Genomic DNA, 20,644 nt, shown 5'->3' with positions numbered 1-20,644 from the left:
AAAATGCTCTGAGTCTAAGAAAACAATGAAATGTCACTGCAAACTTCTCTCCCCCCCCCCCCCCCCCCAGGGTCTACTAAGATTGGCAATGGCTGTCCAGTGTAATGTCCCCCTTTGGCTGTGGGTTCTCAGGTTAGAACACTCACTAGGTCCGGTCCATTTAGCAGAGAAGCTGGCTCAAAGCATCAACCCTTTATTTGCAAGGACACAACTCCAAGAAGCATGAGCTTCAGCTGGCTAGAGGAACACTGAAAGTGAAACTGATCTCCACTCCATTGAAACACAATGCAGCACAGACAATGTTACAAGGAAAACATGAAATGGATTTTCCATCAAGGTCTCTGGACCCTATCTATCTAGGCATAGAGACCTTAATGGAAAATCCACTCCATGTTTTCCTTGCAGCTTTGCTTCCTGCTGTAGCCAGCAAAAACATGCCAGAAAGAGCAGGGAACTTTGTCAGCCTCAGAGTTTCAAAGGGTGAGGGAAGGAGGGAAAGGAGGGGGGAGAAAGGAGCCCTGCAGGACTGATTAAAGTCCTGGGTGAGCTGCTTCTGACCCGTGGACCTGACATTTGACACCCCTGTTCTAAAAGTTCTGTATAAATGTCAGCAGTAATAAAAATGGTGAAAGTGAAACACACTCCAAAACAAACACACTTCAAAAATCCTTCAAATGTACACCTTCCCTGCTACCAAAATAAATTGTACACAACAGCTGCCTACACTTGTTTAGCTAGTATTTGTAATAATTTCAATTTTATTTTGTAGAAAGGAATGGAAAATTATATAACAACCAAACTGCATTTCTTGGTACACTCTCATGCACCAGTTACACTGCATAGACAGCCTTCTCCTGGTGGCACCTTTCACTAGTATTGTACATTCTGCAACTTTCAGTGCTATCACTGTGGTATGTCCATTCCTCTTGAAGAGTGCAGCAGAATGGGCACGGAGACCATGTTTATTTGCTACATTCAGAAAAATTTTATTCCAGATTGTATGCGATTGAAGGTAGACTATTTTGAAAACTTTGGCTGTCTTTTTAATGGTGTACATTTCTTTTAATGACCCACTTAAATTGTGTATAGTTTTTCATTGTGGATTGTTTTTCTGCACACTTATGGCATGCTGTTTTTGAGACCTGTAGCTTTTGCTGCTTTGTTTATACCCTAGCTTGAATATATGTAAATAACCGATTTTCTTTAAAAATGATTTCTGTGTACAAGGACAGTATCCCAAAACTCAACCAGTTCAGGTTCCACAATGTGACAAGACATTTTATACAACACTAATCTTAAAACACAGCCACCCTCACGCAGAGAAACATATTAAGTGATCTCAAAGCCATTAATGTCCACAATACACTATTAATCATTAATAATCATTACTCCTCGTGATAATTAAAGAATAATGCAATTATGACTGATCTGAAGGAAATGCTGAAAGAAATCCTATGCCCTGTTTTCAGTCTGGCTTCTGGCTATGGGACAGAAATAGCCCTGGTGGTTTTGGTTGATGCTCTCTGTCTGAACACTGGTAAAGGCCATGCCCCTTTGTTTATTCTACTGGACTTATTTGCAGCCTTTGATATAGTGGACCATGCCATCTTGTTGAGGTATCTGAGGCAAAAGTACGTATCATACTTTGGATTGGTTGTTATCATTCCTCACAGACAAAAAGTTGCCACTGCAGACTAGTAGTCATCAATGGCGTTCCACAGGGTGCCATCCTATCTCTCAAGCTGTTCAACCTCTGTGTAAAGCCCTTAGGACAAGTCATTCATCATCGGAGAGTTGACTGTCATCAATATGCTGATGACACCCAGCTCTACATCTCCTTATCCAAATCTCTTGGCGATGCAGCAGAGGTCCTGACCTGTTGCCTGTCTGCTGTGGTTAAATGGCTACAAGTAAACAAACTGAAACTAAATTCTGACAAATGTTGTTTCCCCTTAATTAAATCCAAACAACTGCTGACCTTATATACTTAACTTGTTTTTCCTGTTTTGTCTCTGCACATCTTAAAATATCTTCATCATGTTACATGCTAATCTGCTCTTCAGCCTTTGTCTGTAGGTCTGTTATCTTCCATTTCTACATATCTGAGGAAACTCTAATTCTATTCTGAATTGTGACAAGTCAGAGCTAATACTGGTTGAGAAGGAAAAGATCTTGAAGGACATTGCTCCAGCTGACATTTGGGAGACTCAGTTAAGAGCCTAGGAGTTATACTGGATCTAGCCTTACTGTTAAAGATGCAAGTTAATGCAGCTGCAAATAAAAGCTTTCTTCCAAATTAATTTAGCTCAGAAGCTGGCCCCGTACCTGGACTTAGACCATTTACTTTTCTGATCAGGGCCTGTAGCAGGTGCCACCCTGTAAATCAGTAAGGCCTTATGGTCCACCTGATGAGGTCAGGAAGGCTCTTATTCTCCTGGCACTCTGCAACTATGTAAAACGGAATTATTCAGGGCATTTTTACAATGGTAACATAATATAGCCCTATTACCTATCAGCAGAATGGTTCAGGAAGATACTTTAATAAGGTGAAAGTAGACTGTGTATAATACATAGTATCTGCTGCTGTATGTAATATCCTACAATGAAATCTCTGCATTGTTTAATGTCATTTTAATACTTCTGCTTTGTTTCAGATTTCTACAATCCCAATCTTATTACAGTCCTTACTGGATGTCCTACCTGGTTGATTATATGGGCTTACAGTGCGTGATCCACATTGAGTCTAAGTGAGAATGACAGACTATAAATAACATAAACAAACAAACAACTAGAGGCTGACAGTGCAATCCTAAACACAGTTACACCCTTCTAGAACTACTTAAGTCAATAAGCGTAAAGGATGTAATTGCTTAGGATTGCACTGTTCATCTCCCTCATTGTTCCATCAATGAAATATTTTTTTTCATATATACCAGCTTGCCTTGAGATGCTCCTCTGACAGATGAAAGAAAAGATACGAAATCAGAACGGCAGCAGTATGTATGTATGTGTCTGCAATTTCTATAGTAGTACTCTCCCCAGCCCACGAATGAGACCTTGAGAGTTAATGCAGTTAGATCCCTGGACAACCGAGCACGAACTGGCTGGTCGAAAAACAGCACCCCATGAATAAACTACATCCCAGCCTCTTTTCCGTCTCACAAATTGTAAAAGGAAAGAGCACTTGGAACAGACAGCAACGTAGAAGGACATGGTAAAAGGGAGACAGACCTCAACAAACTATACTGACTTTTACCGGTGCATCGAGCCTGGTAGTGGCCTGCTCTGAATTGCTGCAGCTCCGCCAAGTTTTCCTGAAGAGGCATTTTCAGCCCTGCTATCTGAAAGGTATCAGAGGATCTTGTACATGCACAGCATGCGCCGCGCCATCGAGCTAAGACCTCTCCCCTCAAGCGCTAAAGAGGGCTCCGTCTAGTCGAGAGGAAATAGAGAAGAGGGCGGGAAGAAGGCTTCGGCCTGAGCCTCAGCTCTGTCCTCCCGGCCGGGGAGCCTGACAACCTTGCAGAGAAAGTTTCTAGCCTCAGCGGTGGGTGGGGGAGGGTACCCGAAGCCTCCACCACGCAGCCGCCCGTGGCCGTCATCAGCCACCACCTCTTCCCTCTTCCTCCCTTCACATTCATGGCCCCGTATGATACCCTCGACCACACCCGCTGCTGGTTCGCCAGCTACCCGGCAGCTCAGGCACCCGGCTCACCTTTCCCCAGGCCCTCAGGCGAGTGACTCCGCTGCTCCGACTCCTTATCGAGCTCAGCCAGAGACGCTCCAGCTGCAATGGCCTCCTTCAGCCGCTCACAGGCCGCACCAGGCCCGACTATGCTGACAAGCATGCGTGGCAACCAACCAGCGCTTAGATTCTCCAAGGCATGGCCAACCAGCCTCCGGAGGCGGGTCTTAAAGGCCACTGTCTGAGGTAGGGGGACGTTTTCAACAGCCTTTTTTTTCTGTAGGTGGGAGGGGGGATGTTGGAGGTAACTACCTGCCTGCGAGGGGGAAAGCTGTGAGGTTCAAAATGTCACATAATATGAGGATGGTTGCATATACCACATTCCAATAAGTCTTGCAAAAATAAAAAAGTGGCGTTTTTGACGTCAGAGGTTCGCATTGTTATGATGTTTCTTCTCCTACACCCTCACCTCCCGGCGCGAACTGTAGTGACGTTTAACATGAATGAGGTACTCCAGTCACGATTAGATGCTGCTTTACAGCCAGAAAGAATACCATAAAAAGGTAGTCCCCTGTGCAAGCGCCACTCGTTTCCGACTCTAGGGTGACGTTGCATCACGACGTTTTCACGGGAGACTTTTTACAGGGTGGTTTGCTATTGCCTTCTTCAAGAGAATACCATAGCAGACACCAAAATAGCGAGAGAAAAGTCATAGATACGTGTATTCGTTAAAGCAAAGATAAATGATTACTTGTGAGCTGATCTCCAGGGATTGACTCCAAGTGGCAGATCATATTTTTTTTTAATTGTAAAAAGCATTCATAGCACTTTCCCAAACCTAACAGGGATATTATATATAAGTTGTCACTAAAGCAGATATTTTTCTGAGGTAGATTTGAAGATACAAGAATACTGGAAATACCAGACTGTGTAGAACATAAATTTCCATCTTTCATCCTGATGTTTCCAGTGATATGTGCTTTGGTGTGATCTGAAGTATAAAGAGGGTAGCAGAAAGATTAGGTGCTCATGTTTCAAGCCACTTTTACTTTTCATGTTTCTCTGGTTGTATGGATGAGCCCTGAAAAGCACGACTGTCTCATAGGAGACCAATTGGCATCTAAATTTCAGTTCACAGAACATGGCCATATCCAGATGTATTATTTTTTACTCCCACAAACTCTGCCCTCCCAAGAAGTACAGGTCTCCTGCACCTCATTATGGAATGGCCTGTTTGAGAAGGTCAGAAAAGTTCCCTCACTCCTAGCTTTCTGCAAACTGTGCAAAACTGCATTATTCAAGAGGCCTTTTCTATAATAGGCTTGCATGGTACAAAAGTTTACAAAGTTACTCAGATAAATAATTAGGGATTATGGTCAATACTGCTATGTAACTTGCTGTAAGTGACAGTGGTGGCAACTAGTGGTGGCAACTAGTGTAAGGAGCAGTGGTGGCAATTAGTGCCTCCTAGGTTTTAGGCAGTGGGCATTCAGAAGTGGTTTGCTATTAACTGGACTTCCTTGGAGGCCTCCCATCCAAACACTAAACAGGGTCAACTCTGCTTCGCTCATGAGTTCTGACAAGTTTGGGCTAGTCTGGGCCATCTACATGGGGCTGTCCTTGACCCTCCTCCAGAAACTCCAGCTGGTGTAGAATGCTGCTACATGGATGTTGACTTCGTCGCCGGGCACGGATCCATCCTGTGCTGCGTGAACTGCACTGGCTACCCATTGAGTTCCGGATCTGGATCAAGGTGTTGGCACTTACCTTTAAAACCCTATATGCCAGGGGCCAGGATACCTTTGGGACCGCCTCTCCCTGTATGAGCCCCGTAGGTCCTTACAATCAGCGACCCAACAACTTTTGGTAATACCCAGCGCCAGAGACATCCACCCGGCCTCGACGAGAACCAGGGCCTTTTCAGCCCTGGCCCCTGCCTGGTAGAATGAGCTTCCCCTGGAGATCCGGGCCCTGCGGGATCTGCTTCAATTCTGCAGGGCCTGTAAAACAGAGCTCTTTTGCCAGGCTTTCAGCTGAGGCAGTGGGTGTCACTTGTTACCGGCCTCCCCCCTCATTTAATTGTAGCGCTACAGGATCTGCTGGACCTGGACAATAAGTCACATCTGTGAGGCAGAATCTGCATCTTAGTCGTTGTAATTTTAGATTTTATATATTTTAAATTGGTTTTTTACTGTTTTTATGATGTAACCCGCCCTGAGCCTGTTCTACGGGAAGGGCAGGCTAAAAATCGAATAAAATAAATAAATAAAGGTAAGTCGGACTTTACTATCTAATTTGTGCAACATTTAATGTGTCATGTTAATACTTAAGCTTCGCTTCAGTTGTTTTTTACATTTCTGGTTGGTTTCGAACTCCTACAATCCCAGTTCTGTCCTATTGCTTACTGGATGTCCCCTACTCTCTGTAATCTGCCATGAGTCCCAATGACAAAGGAAGACTATAGATAATATAAACAAAAATACAATTTGCTAGCAGCCCCATAGGAGGCTTTTTGGTCTGCAATTCAGAGGCAAGTCCCTAAAGATTACCTTACAAGTAACCATTCACCTGTGTTTTGATGACTGTCAATAGCCATTTAGATTCAGGCTCCTATAGTAGTTCAAAACAAACCAATGGATTTGAAATATTCTCTTTAATTTCATTTAATATGTCCTCAAGGCTGTCCTTTGCTTCTGCATGCTTAACCTAACAGAAGATTGCAAGAACCCTTTTATTTACCTGGATTCATAAGATTTTCTTAATATCCATCAAAGCAGGAGTCAAGTTGCACCTTTAAGACCAACCAATTTTTATTTAGAACATACGCTTTCGTGTGCTCTTAAGCACACTTCGTCAGACAAGGAATCCAGCACAGTGAGCAAATATCCATCAGCCACCCTTGTGTTTTTCTTTTGAAAAAGAAAAGTTGAATATAAATATAACAAATAATAATATTAAGCATCTATTGGACTTTTGGAAGCTTTCACAATAAAAACAATTCCACAGCTGAGCAGAGTTACACTTTTCTAGGTCCATTTATTTCAAAGAAGTAGGATGCTGATAGCTGCCTGTATTTTAGTTAAGGTCAGGGGATAAGTTTTAAATTCCAGTTAGCTTGTGATCTTTTAAAAATAAAAATGACTAGACCACAGACTCATTCATACAGACTAGTTGAAGCACTTTGGTAGAATTCCTGGGGAATATAGTAATCTGGGGGTGTCGAACTCATTTGTTATGCGGGTCAGATCTGACATAAATAAGACCTCGTTGGGCTGGATTGGGCCGTGTCGGGCCAGGCCATGTGTGTACCTATTTAAAATTAGGTAGCAGAAATAAAAACTTTTTAAAGGACACAGACAAACATGACTAAAGGTTTTTTTTAAGCCTTAAAATAAAACATGTTTAGAACATTAGCATGTTGGTCTTAAAGGTGCTTTCTTTGTATTTGTCCCATGGGATCCAGGAAACTGGGCAAAGGAAGCTCTGGCTCTTTCCATCCCTCCCCAGGAGACCAGGAATGGGAGGAGCCTCAACCAATTGAGAAAACTGAGGTTTTGCTCTGTAGCTCCTGTGCGATCTTGAGCAAGCCTTGCAAAGCAAGTTGAGATGCAGAAGGAAGCAAGAGAGAGGGAGAACGGAAGATTTGTATCACTTACCGTGAAGCTTCCTTCTCGGTGGACTGGCAGTGGGTCGGTCCGACTACTGGGTATAGGCTCCTCCTCCTCATCATGGGGTCGGGTCTTCCAATCAATCTGGAGGGGGAGTGGCCTATACCTCCCAGGCTCTTCAGTCGTTTCCAAGCTGCATCTCCCCCTATAGGAAATAACTCCCAAATCCTCCCCGTTAAACATACTCCACTACTGAGTAAATGAGAAGAAAAAACTTTATTATGCTCAAGTGCACCATACAGAAATGGATAATTGAACTAGAGGGTTACAAACCACAGCACAGTAACTTACCCCAAAGGAAGGAGTAAGCTCCAGAATCCAGCTCCAAAACCCAGGAAGCCTCTCAACCACCAAAGGGCGGGCCGGACCAACCCACTGCCAGTCCACCGAGAAGGAAGCTTCACAGTAAGTGATACAAATCTTCCATTCTCCGGTGGCCTGGTCAGTGGGTTGGTCCGACTACTGGAATGTATCAAAGCTGTACATCCCTAGGCAGGACCGGCTTCCCTGTTTAGAGTGCATGCTGCAGCACATGCCTCCCAAAGGCAGCCTCTGCCGATGCCCACTTACCTACCTTATAGTGTTTTGTAAAGGTATGAACAGACCTCCATGTTGCTGCCTTACACACAGCTTCCAAGGAAGGAAAAGACCTGTACACTGCCGATGTAGCAGCGCTTCTCAGAGAGTGAGCTGTGATCCCATTCGGAGGGATCTGACCTTGGGCCGTGTAAGCCAGCAGAATGCATTCCCTCAACCATCTACTAAGAGAGGAAGTGGAAATCTGTTGACCTTGTGACTCTTTACTGAAAGACACAAACGAGTCAGACCTTCTCCAATCTTTTGAACGCTCAATGTAAAAACTAAGCACCCTCTTAACATCTAGACAGTGCAACTCCCTTTCCCTAGGAGACTTGGGATTGGGGCAAAGATTCGGAAGCACTAACTCCTGCGATCTATGAAAAATGGAGTTGACTTTTGGAATAAAGGATGGGTCTGGTCTAAGCACAACTTTATCGTTATGAAAGACACAGAGTTCCTTATCAACCAAAAGGGCCCGTAACTCAGACACTCTACGTGCCGTAGTGATTCCCACTAGAAAGAGTGATTTCAGAGTCAGTTCTTTAACCCCACACGATGCCATAGGCTCAAAGGGGTGTCTACACAAGGCATTCAACACCACGTTCAATTTCCATGAAGGGAACCTATGAACCTGGGGCAGTTTGAGAAGTGCAGTACCCCTCAAAAAACGTTTAATATGCGGATGCATGGACAAAGCCTTACGCTCCCGCACCCCCTGGATAGCAGAAATGGCAGCCACTTGACGCCGCAGAGTGCTAGTGGATAGCCCCTTGTCTGCCCTCTTCTGTAGAAAACATAGAACACCTTGAACATTCACCTTCAATGGATCCCACCCCTGCTGGACAGACCACAAAGAGAAAACCTTCCAAGTGGTGTTATACACTCTGTTAGTGGAGAGTCTATGAGACGCCAACATAGTGTCCACCACCCTCTTAGAATAACTTAGATCTTCAAGCTGCGACCGCTCAACCTCCAAACTATTAACTTTAACAATTCCGGCTGAGGATGTGACATGCTGCCCTGAGTCAACAGATCGTCCATCCTCAGCGGCCGCCAAGGGGGCTGAACTGACAGTCTCAGCAGCTCCTGAAACCACACTCGTCTCGGCCAGAAAGGAGCCACAAGCACCATCTCTGCCCTTAAATCCACTACCCTCTGAATCACCCTGGGCAATAGCTGATTGGGCGGGAAGGCATACAGTAGCCCTGTCGGCCACGCGCTGCTGAGCACATTGGTCCTTTCTGCCTCTATGTCTGTTTTTGGCGAAAAACCTGTCCAGCTGCTGATTCTCTGCTGTGGCAAACAGGTCCACCGATACTGGACCATATCTGTCCACTATCCGACTGAAGGTCTCTCTGTGCAGCATCCACTCTGTCTGATCCAGAAAACGTCTGCTGAGCCAGTCCGCTAGCAGATTGTCCTTCCCGGGAACATGAACCGCCTTGATCGACAGAAGGTTGGCTTCCGCCCACTTGAAAAGTACCTTCACCTCGGCATGAAGAGACTTCACCCAGTCCCTCCTTGTCGATTCACATACGCCTTGGCCATTGAGTTGTCCATCTTGACCAGGACATGGCAGCCTGTCAAGACTGCCTGTAAACCCAACAACCCCAGATGAATCGCTCTAAGAAGTTGATACTGCGCTTGAATGAACTTTATTACAGTCATAGACCAATATAAAAACTATAACACATCATATAAAACCCTCCTAAAATACCTAAGATAGTATAAAATACCCTCCTAAAAAAAAACATAAAATACAATAAAATACATAAACATTTCCCCACCTATACAATCCAAGATAACTAAAATATAATTGAACCAATTTTAAAATTCAAGTCAGTTCCAATTTATATAAATCCTTTAAATCAGAGTATAAAAAACATTTATAAACTAAAATTCCAAGAGATCATACAAGACATGCAGTTTCTTGTTTCTTGGTATGGAACTTCACAAGATAATGGCAAAATTTGGCTATCTGTCTAGAGATAGTTGGACTTGCATCTACCAAAAGTTTCTCCAAACATGCCTCGTCCGCGTCTGCCATTGGTTTAACTACAAACGGGGAAACAAACCTATCCCTCTGTACCTGGTGGAAAGGGCATCGAAAAAACATATGAGTCATCGACTCCACCTCTCCCATAGCACAAGGACAGCGTCGGTCTTCATACGGGACTTTTCTATATTTCCCTTCTAGCACCTTTGAGGGCATGGCTGCGCATCGAGCCAACGTAAAGGCTCTTCTGTGGGCTGGTACCTCCAAATAAAAAAAGTACTTGGCCGTCCTCATAACATATTTGGTCTCAGTAGCTGCTAAAAAAGAGGGGGCCTGTTCTAGATCCCTTTGTCTCTCTATATCGCAGATTCTTTGTTTGATAATACTTTTTGCTTTGGCATAGCTCTGCGCCAAGAGGTTTTCAAGTGAGAATCCTATACTTTCTAAGTTGCTTCTGACCAATTGCAGCCACCTTGGCCTATAGGGGTCTTGAGTTATTAAAGGGAAGAGGCCTTTTTTGTTTTTATGGATCCTTAGCCATTGACATGCCGAAGATAACATAATTCTGGCCTCAATTCTCATTTGCCCAGTTTCTAAACGCAAAAGGGCATTTGACACACCTGGCGGAAGCTGCAAAACGTTACGAAGAAATTTAGATTGCACTTTCTCGAGAGCCTTCAGTTTTTTAGCCGAAATGCCCAGGTTAATACCATAGAGCAATTGTGTTAACACTTTGTATTGGAACAGTTTCAGTGCTGCCGGAACATAGAAGGCCCCCTTAGAGCGAAAAAATCTCAGGATAGCGTACATTGTTTTCTCAGCTTTCTCCACCCTCATATTACAATGTTCAGTATAGGCACCTGTATTCTGAATTACCATTCCCAAATAAGTAAATTTTGTTACTTGTTCTATTTTCTTCCCTTTCATAGTCCAATACCTCTTCTTGGCTTTTTTGCCAAATGCCATCACTTTTGTTTTTTCAAAGTTTATTACCAACCGTTCATTTTCACAGTACTTAACAAAGCTGTCTAAGGCTCTCCGCAACCCAATAGGTGTTCTAGATAACAGTACCACATCGTCTGCATATAGCAGTACTGGAAGATGGCGAAGAGCCAGCTTTGGGGGGTGAAATTTAGTATCAGTCATATGTTCCACCATATCACTGATATAGTAGTTAAATAGGATGGGGGCCAAAAGGCAACCCTGTCTTACACCCTTCTGAGTTTTTATTGGTTCTGTAAGTAATCCCTGCATATTACATCTCACTCTAAGAAATGATTCTTCATGGAGTCCACGAATAAGAAATAGCAGCCTTTTATCAATATTAGAAGCCGCTAGTTTTTGCCACAATCGTTGCCTTGAAATGGAATCAAATGCTGCCTTTAAATCAATAAAAGCAGCATATAGAGCAGTTGTACCTCTGGCAGAGTACTTCCCAATTAGCTGTTGCAATATCAGGCAGTGCTCGATTGTCGACCTTTCTTTCCTAAATCCAGCCTGTTCCAGGGGAATAATTTCTTCTTGTTCCATCCATATTTCTAGTTTTTCTAAAAGATGTCTTGTATAGATCTTACTTATTATATTTAAAAGACTTATGGGCCTATAATTGGCGGGATTATTTCGATTGCCTTTTTTAAAAATAGGGACAACTATAGCTGTCCCCCACTGCTTTGGGATTCGGCCTGTTTGATCAACATAAGTGAAAAAAGATGCCAGAAATTGTGCCCACCAATTTACATTCTCTTTAAGCATCTCAGCTGGTATGCCATCTATACCTGGAGCCTTCCTATTTTCCAGTTGCATTATATGGGCTTTTATTTCTTGCGTACTAACTGGTGGCCACTGAGGGAAGTTCTCTATGTTACCTGGAAAAGAGGGTTGGACATTGTCATCATATAAATTCTGAAAGAAAACAGTCCATGTTTCCGCCGGAATAAACATGTCCAGGGGAGAGGCTATCTTAAACCCCCCAATCTTTGTTAATTTCCAAAAAAGCGCAGAATTTTTTAGTTTTACAGCCTGTATAAGTTCCTCCCATAGTTTCCGAGTATACTCTTTCTTCTTCCTTTGAATAATGCCTCTATAGGTTTTTTTATGGCTCACTAGGGCACTTTGTGTCTCTACCCTTTTTTCTATGCTACTTCTCATAGCAAGATGATACAAACGATTTAGTTCTTTTTTTGCTTGGGCACATTCAGAATCAAACCAACGTTTTGTTTTCCTATAATGCTGATGTAATCTATTCCCTGCTGGCACAGTCATAATAGAGTAAATCTCCTGGATCATATCTTGGTAAACTATTAACGGGTCTTGGTTTTCATCTAAAGCTGTGAACACTAACACATGCTTCTGCAAATTTTCTGGAGTTAAGATTTCTTTCACTTTTTTATCCAATTCCCCACCCCACCTTACTCTTTTCCCCATAATTCCTATCCTTGTTGTATAACATACCTCATTTTGGTTAGGATTTAATGGGAGAGCTATCTGCAGACATAGAGGTAGATGGTCACCCTCCAAGTATGGGAGTACTTGGAAATTTTTAATCAGAGGTAATAGAGAATTGCATACCAACATATAATCAATAGTGCTCATTCTATTCCCAGACATAAAAGTATATTCGCCCGGATGATCGCCATAGAATGCCCCATTTAGGATATGGAACTCTCTTCTTCCTGCTAATTTAGCTAAACATAGGCCGGCAAAGTTTGCCTTACAATCTTTAAAATCTCTTGTGAAGGGAAGTCCATACTGGCCTTGTTTCTGCTCATTTAGTAGGGAATTAAATTTATTTGTTAAGAAGGCATCATTCATTCCCATACGGGCATTGAAATCCCCTGCCAGTAAGATTTGAGCTTCCGGGTGTTCCAGGGAAAGATTTATTATAAATTGGTCTAGTGATGCCCAGTTTTCTTCTATAGATGTCTGTTTTGTTAGAGGTGGGAGGTATACATTTATAATAATCAGGATTCCCCTATCCCATCTCACCAATATAGCCATAGCTAAATGGGACAGCGAGGGTTTCAACACACATTGAACCTTAAGAGCATTGGAAATAAAAATGCCCAAGCCTCCTCTTAACCTCCCTGGACCTTTTCCTGGAACTGCTGGTAAACTATAGGAGGAATAACCGTCCAGCAAAAGAGTTTCTGCCATCCACGTTTCCTGCAATAAAATAATATCAAAGTCTCTCTGGAAAAAAGGAACCTCTATGTACGAATGAAGACATCTTAGCCATCCCGCCACGTTCCATGACAAAATTTCAACAGGTTTGTTGGTGATCCCCATGTCTTGCGTTGAGGACAGTCATTTGCATTTTCCTCCATCAGGTGCGTGGGGGACATCCCTTATTTCGCATATTTCAGGGTCATCAGCTGCCACAATCAGGTTGGAATTATGCTTTCCTTTGTTAATTATTATAGTTGGTTCTAATGGGAAATGATGGGCCTCCTCTGCAGAATGGGTCCCTTCACCTTCACTCTTCCTCAGCTCACAGGCATTAGTACTTCCCTCTATTTCCATCTCCCTACAATCAGTAGAACCTCTGAGACCCTTCAGGGTAGATGTCAATTGTTCAAAACGGTCTATCAAGGACTCTTGCTCACAGTCTTGTAACAATGTAAATTTTGCAAGCAGTTGTTTCTCGAGTTCCTCCTCTGGCCAACTGGAATCCAGATTTTTCTGTCCGATCCCAATATCTCCTGTTAGGGGTGCCTCTTTGTCTAAGTTAATGGAGGTAATAGAGGGCTTCAGAGCTGATTCCAGCAAAGGAGGGGGTAAATTAGAAGGAGTTGGTTGATCTAAGATCAATACAGTGTTGGTAGATTCCAGTTCTGCCACCAGCGACTGTTTTTTATAGTCCTTCTTAGAACCAACATCTTTTGGTTTTGCAACTATTTTCGAAATTATAGCATTTTTAAAATGTCTTTGTAATCTAATCCCTAGCGCCGCATATCTGTTGGCATAAGCAAACAAGTACGAGGGAATTTTGTCTGTATTAAAATGAAGCAAAAAGCGTTCAAATCTTATAGGACCTGGCAGCCTTTCCATCTGTATGAGGTCAACCAAAGGGGGAGCTATCCCAAGTAAGTTGGCTAAATGTCCTTTTGCTTTCCATTTGGCGCTCCAATCGATAAATCTCCCTTGCAATGGGAAAATATTTACAACAATACTTTTTGGATTGTATACCAATGAAAATAAATTTTCTTTAACAACCTTTGGTTTCTTTGCTGTCGAAGTAGCTTTAATCCCAGTACCTATTGGACCTCTTTTCTTAACAACGTTTGCTTTATTCCCCTCCTGTGCCTGTTCTTTATTTTCTTTTGCATAATCTCCACCCCTCTCCTTTATCAAGGATACTATTTCTCGTAAGTAAGTAAAAATTGTCTGTAAGGCTTCTGCCACCAGGGTTGTTTGCTGTGCTAGCAACTCCAGCCCCTCCGCATGCCTATTTGATTGTTTGTCACTTAGTTGGCAAGGCATGTTATCGTTCAGAGCTTCATTAGTGTTGCAAAAGGGCTGGCCCACAGGACAAGCTTCTCTTCCATCTTCTCCTCCATTAGTCAGTTCACTAGTCAGTTCCTCCTTTTCTGCTGGCTCCAACATGTCCTCTAGAGGGGAAAAGCGATTTGATGTTTCAACAGCAAATGACGGCAGAGCAGATTTGGACTTGTTGTCTAAGGTAAAAAAGTCCTCTATCCTAAGCTGTTTGCAAACTGGCAAAGAAGCAGATTCCTCCTCCATTTCTCTTGGCCGCTTGCCCGATGCCATTAAGGGGGTTCTGTTGGATGGTAATTGGCACTGTTCTGATAATAAATAAATAAAACAAATACCAAACAGTTGATATCTTAAAAATTACAGATAAAAGCCACAACATCTGCTAAGAATATCGTGAAATGTCTTTAAAAGCCAAATTTGTCAGAACCAACGCTGTAGTCGACTGCACTCCGCCATGTTGCTTTACAGGAGTTGACTTAATTTCAACCTTCAGTTAAATTCACAGTTCAAGTTAAAAGACTCTAAAAAAAAGGGAAAGAAAAACCCTGTCTTTAAGGGACAATGTAAAACTTCGTAAAACTTTATAAAACATCAGCTGTCATTCGTTAGCTGCAGCAGCTTCTGTGTCAGAAAACAAAAGGAGAAGCTTATTAACTGATTAAACAGCCAGAGCTTGGGAGAGACGAAACAGCTGCACCAAAATTAAAAGTGAGGTGATAAGATGAGACTATTTAAAAACAATTATAACAATGCAAGATAAAAGTTAGAAGATTGAAAACAACTTAGCGTTTTAGGAGCGTTTTTAGGAGCGAAGAAACAAGCGTCTGCCTTCCTCCGAGTCTGCGCAGATCTCTGTACTGCGCTTCATTTCGTGGGGCTCCCATTGTCCCTGAATCATTTGCTCCTGCGAGTGGGCCCCCCAGCCCCACAGACTGGCGTCCGTAGTCACGCATACTGTCTGGGGTTCGCAGAGGGGGTGCCCCTGAAGGAAACGGACCAGCTCCAGCCACCATTGCAACTGGGTTGTCACCTCTGGTGGAAGTGTTACCAGTTTGTGAAGTTTGTTCCCTATGATGTCCTGAAAAGGCCTGAGAAAAAACTGGAGGAGTCGAGTGTGGAACCTGGCCCAAAACAGTAAGTCCTGACATGAGACCAGCATTCCTAGCAACTGTGCTAGGGACATGACCGGTACCCTGCGTCGCTGCAGAACGCCTTGTAACAGGGAGCAGAGCTTCTCCCTTCTCTCTGTCATCAGAAATACTCTTTCCATGTCATATCTATCTCAACCCCCAAGTGCACTAACGTCTGTGAGAGAAGAAGATTGCTCTTCTCTACATTTACTATGAAACCATGATGACGTAACATGGTCACAGTCTGTTGAGTGTCCTCCAGACACTGCTGGTATGACCCCGCCTTCACTAGGAGATCGTCCAGTAAGGAAAAAGGGCCACACCCTGCAGTCTCAACTCTGCCACCAGCGTTACCAAGATCTTCGTAAACACATGAGGAGAAGACTTTAGGCCGAATGGCAGGGCCCAATATTGGAAGTGCTTCCCCCTGTAGGAGAAGCGCAGAAACCTTTGGTGTGATTCCTGAATGGGAACATGTAAATAAGCCTTGGATAGATCCAAGGAGGCCAGGAAGTCCTGTGGCTGAATGGCTAGCAACACTAACCGTAAGGTCTCCATCTTGAAGTGTTTTGTTTTCACAAACTTGTTGAGCCATTTCAGATCCAGAAGTGTTCTGAATTCCCCATTTTACTTTGGCACTAAAAAAATTACCGAATAAACCCCAAGCCCCTTTTGGGGTGTCGGGACTAACTCCACAGCCCCGATATCCACCAGATGTTGAATGGCCGACAACATTGCTCTGTGAGCGGCCACATCCCGCTTCCGTGGGACCCAACGAAAGCGACTGGGAGGGAGGGAGTGAAACTCCATGGCGTAGCCCTGGGTCATGGCTCCAACACCCATTGGTCTTGAATAGATTGATGCCAGGTGTCCACGAATAGAGAGAGATGATCCCCTATTCTCCCAGTCGCCTGGTGAACAGCATAGTCATTGAGACCCCCCCCCTTCTTTGAGAGGGGCTTAGAACTCTGGTCTGACTTTCCAGAATAGTAGGGCTTAGAGTCACGCCCCTTCTGTTGCCACTTTCCTCTAAAGGAACGAAAGGATCCTGGTCTGGTAGGCTTCTTGGAGTCTCGAAAGGAAGGGAAAGACTTCCTCTGTTTTGCCTCTTTACCCTTAGAAGGTAGGACCTTCTTTTTATCTCTGTTCTCAATGAGGTACCTATCTAGACCCTCACCAAACAACAAGGCCCCTTTAAAGGGCACTGCTGCCACCCATGCCTCGGCTGCAGCGTCCACCTCCCAATTCTGAAGCCAGATGTTGCGCCTAGCCGTCACACCACAGGCCATGGCTCTAGCCGCTTGCTGCATGGTATCTAATGAACTATCTGCCACAAAGGCAGCAGATAGGGCAATCTTTTTCAGCTCATCCTTGAACTCCTTAGGGGCTCCACTAGCCGCTGCTGCTAAATTATTAGCCCAAGTACACATTGCTCTAGCAAACAATGAGGATGTCATGGCAGCCTTAATGGCCCAGGCCAACGCCTCAAATTCCTTGCGCAAAGCCTGCTCTATTCTTCTATCGCATGGATCCTTAGGTAAGCCATCTGCATCCATAGGTAGGTCCAAATTGGAGATGAAACTAGTTACAGGGTCATCTACCTTTTGCAGCTTTAATCTCTTAGTGGCCTGCGGAATTACGAAATAGAGCTTAGAAAACACTTGCTGGGTGGCCTTGGGCTTGGCTGGCCATTCCCATTCTGCTTTAACCATGGCAAAAAAAGCAGCTGGCAAGGGGACCGCTGTTTGAGAGCTACTCAGTTTCAGCATCATCTCCCCTGAGCCTGTGGGAAGGTCAGGATCAAGCTCTTCCTTTTCTTTAGGAGTTGCCACAAAGTTAAGGGTTCTTAAAACCTTAGGGAGCAACCTTGAATAATATTGGAGGGGGAAAAGCCTGGATTGCACTGTAGCGGCCTGTTCCTCCTCTTCTGAGAGCTCCCCTTCCTCTCTGTCTGAAGGCTGTTCAAAGCACTCTTGACTCCTCAGTCGAACTAGGCAGGGGCAAATCTAAGCCTAGATGAAGTCTGCCCTTAGGTCGCCATTCAGGAGAGTCACTAGGGCTGGTATCTCTGCCTCTTTTCCTTCCCACCTGTTTCTTTCTCAGTGTTGAGGAAGCAGGGGAGTCCAGATGTTGAAGGAGATCCTGCCCCAGCTTTTAACATTTCCTGCTTAAGCCACTGAAGCAAGTTTGCCTTGGCATTATCCCCTGAGAGATCGGGATTCTGTGCCTCTTGTGCCTTCTGAGAGGCCAGTGTCCCTGAGAGAAGAGGTAGGTCGAACTCACTGGGGGAATTGCTCTTTGAACTAGCTGCCATTTTGTTGCCTCCATGCCTCACTGAAACAAAGTGAAAGTAGAGGCAGTAAGTAATAAAGGCAGGAAGAGCACAAAATGGAAGGCAGTCAGCATGCCTTCACTGCGCCCCCTGCTGGCCCTTAAGGCGTCTTCTACCCTTCCCTTGGTCCCTCCAATGGCCACAGTGAAGGGTTTCTCATCTCTGTGATGCGTCTTATCGCAACGCAGCTTTGGGCTCCAGTTGGTCTTGCCTGTGCCGTGCTTCTTCCCAGGGCTGCCAGCTGCGCTCCCAACCATGCAAGGTCCCTTCCCGCTGCCAGGCGACTTACTGCGCTGCAGTTTCCGGGCTCACTCGGCTTCTGTGCCGCTTTTCTCCCGCTCTGTTCCTGTCACGGCAGCAAGGGAATGGAGCTCCACAGGGCTCTGCCGCCTCCGGCGACTGGGTAGCCCACGTCAGCTTGCCCCTATGCTGGTTTTGTTGGGGACCAACCCCTACGCTCCCGGCCTCTTGTTCTTCTTCATCCAGATCCCCACGCTTTCTAAGAGCGCTCGGAAGAAAGCCGTCCTGCTTCATGCAGGGCCAGAACGAACTGGAGAGCCTGGGAGGTATAGTCCACTCCTCCTCTGGATCGATTGGAAGACCCGATCCTGTGATGAGGAGGAGCCTATATCCAGTAGTCGGACCAACCCACTATCCAGGCAACCAGAGAAGGAAGCAGATGACAGTCAGTTGCTTGGGGGCCTGATAGGATCCCTCTGGGGCCTGATTCGGCCCTTGGGCTGCATGTTCGACACCCCTGTACTAATCTATGTTAATCAGCAAAATTATTGAATAGGACTGAAGGGGAGGAAGTGAAAGAAGCAGGAACCTTTGGGTAAGGGTGTAAGTGAGAAAGTGTCAGATCTCTGTATAACTCTTCTGAGCATTATTTGGAAGGGTAAGCTGTAACTCTTAAAATAAAATAAAAAGTATGTTATTGCTGGAACATATTCCATTCTCATTAGGCTGTTTGGGAGCATCAATTTTTCTTTTGGTTAATTTACAAGGTTGTTTTTCTGTATATCTGAGAAGCTCCTCCAAATATGTAGAAACTTCCTCCATGTCGTAGGAGGTTCCAGTTTGATATTTTCATTATGTACACAGTGTACAGGAGTTTAGTATTAGATATAATAATAATATCCTCTTATATTATCTTATCAGAAGATTAAGTAATCAGGCAAAATCCAGACGCACTATCTTCTGTAGTCAATATTTTCTTTAATTGCATAGCATTTTGATTGTACAACAGTTAAATAGAACACATTGAGCTCACATGATATTCAATAGTCTTAGTTATAAACAATAAAAATTAATAATGAAGATTAAAGCCTGCTTTCAGCAATGTATAGTGCAGTTTGAGTGCAGAAATAGTCACATACATGTATTGTAGATGGAAAATTTGTAAGTCAAGTTAAGTTGACTAAAGCCTATTTTCAGCAATGTTTACTAAAGTTTAAGCGCAGAAATAGTCACCAACAGATATAATAGATGGAAGATCTGTGGAATTACATATAAGGAGCAACATTTCTCTGTCATAAATGGGGAAAGGAAAAGTCAGGGTAGAATTCCAGTTTAAATTACAAATACAGAACTAACAGAAGCAAGAGAATTTCTACATACATAGTAAAACCTCAATGTGTGCATATTTAAGTGGGCATTACAACTACTATAGGCAAGTAATATACTAAAAATAATTTATGCTATACAGTTGTGTATATAAATACTTTTCTTTAAAACGAAAGCAACAATCCTATATGTGCTTAACTTGGAGCAAATCTCATGGACTTCAGATGCAATTTGCTTCCACATAAACATGGATAGGACTGAATTGCGTATAGTGTTGTCTTATTCACAGTGACTTAGAAGAAAGCTATACATATATTGCACAGTAGTAAAAAGACCATTCATTAACTATATGTAAACAATTATTTCCTTATCCTTTCTTTGGCAGTGTAAATATTGATGCTATAGGCTTATAAGCAAGACCACTTAGGTGCAAGGCATGTAACAAGTATTTAAAGGCACATTAAAAAGTTAAAAACACTTTCCCAGATATTTTCCAGTTAGCAGTATACTGGCTCAAGTGATCCACCATCAGAAACTCCACATAAGTCAATGGAGTTATTCTTTGTAGTGGTATGCTTTGTAGATATGACTCAAAATCAAACATTCTGTTGAAGATTCATTGGCAGAAATATAAATTAGGACTGTTGATGGCAAGTATTTTTGATATACTGCTTATTCCACAGTCACAGATTTGGCCAGATTTCTAGGAAAATCCACCTGGAATAAATAAGAAACATTCTTATATACCAATTGTAGGACACTAAATGATAGGAATGTATCTAGCGATGTGACTGCTGGTGGTCACATCTATTCCCAATAGTCTTTGACTTTTTCTTTTTTGCTTGGCTCCCCACAGGGAGATCTGGTTCTGTCTGCTGCCATATTTATCACCTCACTCAAGGCCTCTGCTTTCTTCGCTTGTTCGTTTCAATTCAATTAAACTATAGTCCATCCTAGTGGCCATGCTGGGGAGATGCCTATCAAATGCTGGCAAAGTACATGAAAACAGGTCTGGATACATAGAGACTATAGTGTGATCAGCAATTAAAGGACCCGCCTCCATGAGGTGGGCACAATGCCCAAACCCTGCCCCTTTGTCATAACCCTGCTGCCTTCACCTCAAAGCTTCTCCTAGAGTGAAGAGGCTCTCACTCCCCCATGTTTTTTACTTCAATGGGGTTACACAGGAAAAAA

At 43.6% G+C, this 20,644-nt stretch overlaps 1 protein-coding gene across 1 annotated transcript in view; it reads right to left on the bottom strand.

The window, feature by feature from the left end:
• Positions 1 to 19,082: 19,082 nt before the first annotated feature.
• The window catches only part of GFPT2 (glutamine-fructose-6-phosphate transaminase 2), a 35,912-nt gene continuing 34,350 nt past the window's right edge, over positions 19,083 to 20,644 (bottom strand). Inside the window, exon 19 of the mRNA XM_060240376.1 lies at positions 19,083 to 20,167. Within this exon, the coding sequence (XP_060096359.1) occupies positions 20,123 to 20,167 (45 nt within the window). The 3' untranslated portion in view covers positions 19,083 to 20,122. The remainder of the gene's footprint in view (positions 20,168 to 20,644) is intronic.

The sequence above is a fragment of the Heteronotia binoei genome, chromosome 5, assembly GCF_032191835.1.
Source record: "Heteronotia binoei isolate CCM8104 ecotype False Entrance Well chromosome 5, APGP_CSIRO_Hbin_v1, whole genome shotgun sequence".
NCBI lineage: Eukaryota > Metazoa > Chordata > Lepidosauria > Squamata > Gekkonidae > Heteronotia > Heteronotia binoei.
This window is presented reverse-complemented; position numbering and strand designations above follow the sequence as displayed.